Source organism: Acyrthosiphon pisum, chromosome A2 (assembly GCF_005508785.2).
Source record: "Acyrthosiphon pisum isolate AL4f chromosome A2, pea_aphid_22Mar2018_4r6ur, whole genome shotgun sequence".
Classification (NCBI taxonomy): domain Eukaryota; kingdom Metazoa; phylum Arthropoda; class Insecta; order Hemiptera; family Aphididae; genus Acyrthosiphon; species Acyrthosiphon pisum.
Genome location: NC_042495.1, coordinates 48262584 through 48269327, shown reverse-complemented (window position 1 = coordinate 48269327; position 6744 = coordinate 48262584). Strand labels below are relative to the sequence as shown.

The 6744-nt window shown below is 31.5% G+C and overlaps 1 protein-coding gene across 1 annotated transcript; it reads left to right on the top strand.

The window, feature by feature from the left end:
- The first annotated feature begins 2098 nt into the window (after positions 1–2098).
- Positions 2099–6503, top strand: LOC100166560 (4-coumarate--CoA ligase-like 9). Its single transcript, XM_001944893.5, has 8 exons — positions 2099–2497; positions 2622–2829; positions 2889–3210; positions 3333–3501; positions 3730–4023; positions 4087–4314; positions 6076–6238; positions 6338–6503. Exons 1-8 carry the CDS (start codon positions 2393–2395, stop codon positions 6448–6450), a joined length of 1602 nt encoding a protein of 533 aa, XP_001944928.2. The 5' UTR covers positions 2099–2392; the 3' UTR covers positions 6451–6503.
- Positions 6504–6744: the final 241 nt, after the last annotated feature.

Sequence of the window (6744 nt, the reverse complement as noted above, 5' to 3'; positions counted from 1 at the left end):
TTGTATATCTCGAATATAACATTAATGTTTAAATTTTATTATAAAAATTACTGTTGTGAAAATTCAATTGTACGATTACAATAATTCTGTGATAACACTGATAACACTTCGCGCCATAATTATTAATCTAATCAGTTCGTGGTATCAGCACACAATAAGACAATCAGTCGTACCTAGTCGTTGGTATAAATTAAACACGGTTTATACATTATAAATTATAATATAATAATATAATCTATAACCTTTGTATACTGAAGATAATGGGAAATATTAAAATACACTGTAAACCTACTCTTATTATACGATTTACTATTAAACAATTGTGTAAATGTAGATATCTCAATGGAGGGGGTCCGGACCCGAAAACCCCCCCCTTGGGTACGCCCCTGCCCCAAAGCATCTAGAAACTTCAATTGATTCAATTTTCTACCTGACACCACCCTCAAACTTGAATATCGAAAATGTTCACAACTTCAATGATTTAAAAGTCGATGAAAGCCACAAAAAAATCTAAAAAAAACACGTCATCATTGTAAAATCGCTCCTCTCAGAATCTAAAATCGAATAAAAAATAAATAAAATTGCATACAGCAATGCTATCTAGTGACGAAAGTATTAAACCAGCGACAAGACTTCTGCAAAAAAATATCTATAATTTTATCATTTTTAGAAACATAATATTGTACAATAAAACAGTTGTTGGAGAGTTACATCAGGTTATGAATGATTTAATTCATTAAATAGAACAAATTAAATAAAATATATATTAAAAAAAAAACGGGGAAACTTGGTCTGCTGAATAACAGGTTTTGAGTGTGACTTGTCAATGAGTCAAAAATGAGTAGGCCACTGTAATGGATGGGTTGAATTTGAATTCAATAATAAATCATTGTAAACGATAAATAACTCTGAACGGAGGCATTGACGCAGTGTTGACTTCTATTCATACTATAGTTTATTTGTAATAGGTACAATATGTAAAGTTTGTTTCTTTTAGTAATATACTAATACTGTAGGTTTTTTTAATTTTCGATAAAAACGATCCCCTACGATATAATATAATTCATAATCATATTATTATTTTTGACTTATAACTTATAGCTTATAAGTAATAATTGATCAATACTGTCAATACTGACGTGCCGTAACTGTATAGAATGGTGTGAATGGATACGTGGTAAAAGTAGCTTGAAGTAATGAAGTCAGTCTAAATGTTGTGTCTATAAAATATAATAGTATAAAATAATTAAATTTGCGGGAATGTCTGGAGAAGTTCCCGATGTTTTACCTGCAACCTGGTGTAAGCCAGGAAACTTCTATGTAATTTTCGACGCTTTAACGACTTGTTAGCAGTAACGTTATTATTACATTTATGGAGGATAATATTGAAAAAAGACATCGTTATCCGTCGTTGATATACTTATAAGATATTAATTAAAAAAGTTATTTAATTAATTTAAAAACATAAATTGTTTTAATCTTTTTGTTGTTAATTTAGGATAATTCAAAACCTCGAATTGATTTTCTTGGAAATATTGTTCTTGGTAAATAGTGTAACAAATGTTTTTACTCTAACACTTTTCGTATGTTTGCGTAATTCACAGAGCCGTGAGAGGATTGCCCCACGCACCCCCTAACCACTACTACTTAAATTACATGTCTTAAGTTCTTAATCTACAATAAATGTCAATAATCGATAGGTACTTGAAAACTTGTTATACATATTTTAACACACTTTATATCATAATGATAAATACAAAATATAAATTTAAACTTTTAAATTAAGAGGACGCCACACGGACATATTTTGTTGTCCCCGTCCTACAAGTGCGTAATTTAGCAAATTTACGCCCAGCAGATAACGTTTAGCACCGTTAGTTTAAAAATTAGAGTGAAACGACCTATTATGAAACTTGATGATAAGAACATTATGTGTGTTCGTATGTTGATTTTTTACGATAGTTCGATTTTTTTGGCAAGTTATGCGAGTAAATTGAAAATGCTCATAAATCACTTAAAAACTGTAGAATCGTAAAACACCAACATACGATTTACGATCACAGATAATCTTCTTACCAACAAGTTTTAGAATAGGTCGATTCACACTAATTTATAAACGAACGGTACTAAACGTTATCTGCTGAGCGTCTTTATAAGTTTATAGCGTCTTAATAACTTTTGTTATCTAGTGATTTTGATGGCCGCCATTATCATCGAACGAATTTTGAAAGCGTTGTACATGTCGACTCGTTCACCGTACTATAATAACCTTTTGCATTTTTGGTTGAACGTATTGTGACTTGTGGTTATTATTTTTCGCGTCTTAACTTGTACCTAACATAGTTCCAAAATTTGGTACAGTCACTTGGAAGCTTTCTGTACGTTCGCAAAAATGGCTATCAATATACACATATCTGGACCGAAAATGATTCTGCATAATAAAACAATAGCAGACATGTTTGTAAATCAATTAAATAAAAATCAAGGTCTTTTTGGTGTAAGTTATTAAATTTGATATTGTACAATATTATTACGTGTATACAGTTCTATGTACATACCTACCAATGGTATATATATTATGTATTTTAGTATTAATGTATTTACTGTATTAATTTATACAGATCGACTGTTCTACCGGTAAAGAGTACAGTTATCCAAAATTGAAAAAAGACGTTTTAGCAATGGCTACTGCGTTTAAAAAACATGATCTTGGACACGGAGACGTTGTAATGATTATAGACTATGGTTCGTACGAAGGGCAGGTAGTTATGTTAGCTGGGATTTTGACTGGAACAACTATAGCTGCATTGGATCACAGTTTAAGAAAAAGTAATATTAATGATTTCATACTATAGTATAATATATTTATCATAAACGATATTTTACAGGTGTTTTGGCAGAACTTATTAATGAATCTAAGCCGAGCGTCTTGTTTTGTAATACTTTTAGTATAAATATAATAACAGACATTTTAAATACTATCACTCATCAACCGATATTGAAGATTTCTACTATGATCCGTGATGGCTTTACTGCTTATTTTAATATGATCGTTGTTACAGCGGACGAAACTTTGTTAGTTCGTCCGACAAAATCAAAAAGCCCAATTGGTCCATGTGCTATAATATATTCGAGTGGTACTACAGGAAGTCCGAAAGGAATATATTTATCGGACGATGCTATGAAATCAGCATTAATATCGTTGAAGCAGTGAGTGTCTGTATATAGATTATAAGTCTGTGAATGAATTTAAAAAAAAAAAAAATGTTAAAATTTCGTGTGGTTATGACTTATGTTATTTGGTATAATTCTATTGCATAATATATTTTAAGGTCATCGATGGAAGAACCTATTGAAAACAGATATATGAATACTTCTCCTATATTTTGGTATTCAGGAATGTTATTCATGATGTTCAGTATTCATTTTGGAAACCCAAGATTATTTTTCTCGGATGAGTCAACCGCTGAACAAGTACTTTGTTCAATAGACAAATATAAAGTAAACACTATTATTATTAGACATAGTTTTTAAATTTTGTATTAATTATTTTTCCTTATGTAATATGATATATTGTTTATCATGTATCAATCGTAATATTTATTATATTATGTTTATTTTTTAATTATAGTGACAGCTTTTGTCATTAATCAAATAAACATAATAGCGTTTTATTGTATGGTATAATAATAATATGATTTAAGTAAGTTTATGTATTTTAATTTAAAGCCAACATTCCTGATGACTGGTGTGGCCACAGTCAATGAAATGATGGCTTGTCAAATGGCGAATGGTCACAAGTACAATATACACAGTTTAACGACATGCGTGGTTGGCGGGTCTCCGATGCGAGCCGATTTACAAAAGACAATTGTAAACAATTTACTGCAGGGAAGGATACCGATCCAACAAGGGTACGGTGCTTCTGAACAGGGCATTATAACCGCTTGGCCTAAGGATTCAGATATAAGCACCGTTATGGCTGGATCTGTCGGGAGACCAGCCGCTGGTATTAAAATCAGAGTGAGTCGTGAAAAACAAACGTATGTCTTGAATGGGTAATTATATCGTAAACATTGTTTTTAGATTGTCAGCTTGGAAACTGGCGAATGTGTTGGTCCCAACACCGAAGGCGAAATTCGTACTAAATCAGTTTCCAACATGGTGGGTTACGTCAATGACATGAAAAAAACGATTTGTTCCTACGACGAGGACGGTTGGTTCAAGAGCGGAGACGTTGGATATTACACAGACGACTGTTGTTTGTTCATCGTCGGTCGGATTAAAGAGTTGATGTTTTACAAGGACCAGAAGGTACGGCGATACGATATACGCAGTGGTGTACATACGTGGGGGGGGGTCGGAATCAATCCCCCCCAAGACCAAAAAAAAAATTGTGATATTATTGATGAATTTCTTATTATTAATCATCCATGTATACACAAACATACGTTATAATAATTTGACTATTGAGTATAACACTATACTTTACCAACAACGAAAAAAGATTTCATAACGAAATTGTAGGTGCCGTATATCAATCAAAATAGACATTTGATCGTACACAGTCAGTTAGTTGCGTGCGGACATTAATACATCTTAATACGACCAAAAACGTACCCTTTCCTTTTCGGCTGATTCACTTTTCGACCAAAAAAAAGTTTAATATAATACACAATGATTTTGTTAAGTTGGTTTCAAATAACTACTTTAAAAAAGTAGTGAACCAACAACCGAACCTAAACAGTGCTAACAAAAGTGAGTAAAATAAATGAATTATGACAGGAATTGTAATTATTATCATAGTTTTCTATATTTTATTGACAACAAAAATTATTTTTATAAATATTACGTATTCATTTATACATTTTAGTATTTTATACTACTTATATATTTTTTAATATTTCTTTATAAGTATAACATAAAGACTTATATGTAATTATTATCATTATTTATTTATAACCTATTACTATATTTAAAAATAACTAACAAAAATAATTTTTTCTACATAAAGGCAGGGACTGGAGCCTGTTGGGTGTTTCGGTTCCGGTTCCGGTTCTGGTCATTAAATTAATTTGTTTAAGGGTTCCGATTTTGTTTCGGTTTTCTAAAAAAATATAAGGGTTCTAGAACCGGTTAATACCGGTTTTGAAAAATATCGGTTAATTTCGGTTATTTTCGGTTAATTTTGATTTCTGATTATTAAAGATTTATTAAAAAAATCGTCTGAAATAATTTATTTATTCATGTTTAAATTGTAATTATTTCATGAAAATAGAAGTTATTATGAAAAGTTAGAAAAACATTAAAACATTAAAACACAATACCAACATCTCCATTGCTGACTGCCGCCGTGCTAGGTCGGCGCACGTCGACAATGTCATATAAAATGGATTTTCTTATCTACTATTTTAGATTCTGAGCGGAGCGAGGAAGCTATTGTTTTTATAATGGTGTTTATTTTTTTTTTTACATTCTGTATACAAAATTCTTCCAGAAGGTGTGCTTCGATTTCAACATATAGTACCTTATTTTTTAGCAAATTGGATCAAGATGGTACTTTAGAGAGGTTATTTTCTGATTTTCTCAATAGTTATTTAATGCCACGGGAAAAACCACCGAAGAATTACGAAAAAACGCTAAAAATGGGATTTTAATTTCTAACGCTTTGTTCATCACCATAGAAACGAATAAAAAATTATAATATTATAATATTAATTAACTTAGGTACATGATAAAATAATTAATAACAATATGAAATATCCAGTGACAAACCGTCCTCGCTCAGAATCGTTTTTCTTTTACAATGATATTTTATCATTGAATTCAAGTCTAATACAACCCATTATACAATGACCCCCTTGTAACCTGTGATTGTTAGGAAAATGGGTAGTTTTAAAGAGAAGGTTTTAGTGTTGCTTATTTTTTTGAACCCCCCTCCCCCCCAGAGCAAATTTGAATGTACGCCACTGGATATACGAATCGAATTTCGTTCAAATCGCACGGGCAATTACATACTGTTAAATATAGCCGATTTTTTTCCTTCAATATGACAATATAATAAAATGTTAATAGATTGCACCGACCGACATAGAAACGGTTTTATTGAGTCATCCTGCCGTACTTGATGCCGGAGTGACGGGAAAGTACAGTGTGGACGGAGATTTGTTGATAGGAGTTGTCAAAGTCAAACCGGGTCAAAACGTCGAACCCGCCCTACTCTTATCGTATGTCAATGGTGAGACGGCTATTATACAGTCATAGATAATATTATTAATATGTCTCACCGAAATGTGTTTAGTTTGTCGTTATAATTTTTCGGTAAAATATTTTTCAGACAGAGTGAAAGATCACGAGAGACTGCGAGGTGGTATAATATTCGTAGACGACGTGCCTAGATCTCCAGCCGGTAAATTGATACGAGAAGAACTTCTTAATATTATACAATGATTGCATACAGTTTATTATAATTAATCAAAATAAAATACAAGTGTGATGTGGAATATTTTATTTGGTACACACTACACAGACGATTTACATATATTTAATAATTAATAGACAATAGAAAAATACGAATTGTATTAAGCTTCGGGTGTTCTATATATACAGTGTACGTTCGGTAACCCGAATCTCACTGTGAAAAAAACGTGGGTTGCTGTGCCTGGTTTTCGTGGTTGATCATATCACATCAAAAAAAATATATTTATGTAAAATGAGAGTCTATACTATAATATATGCCTTGGT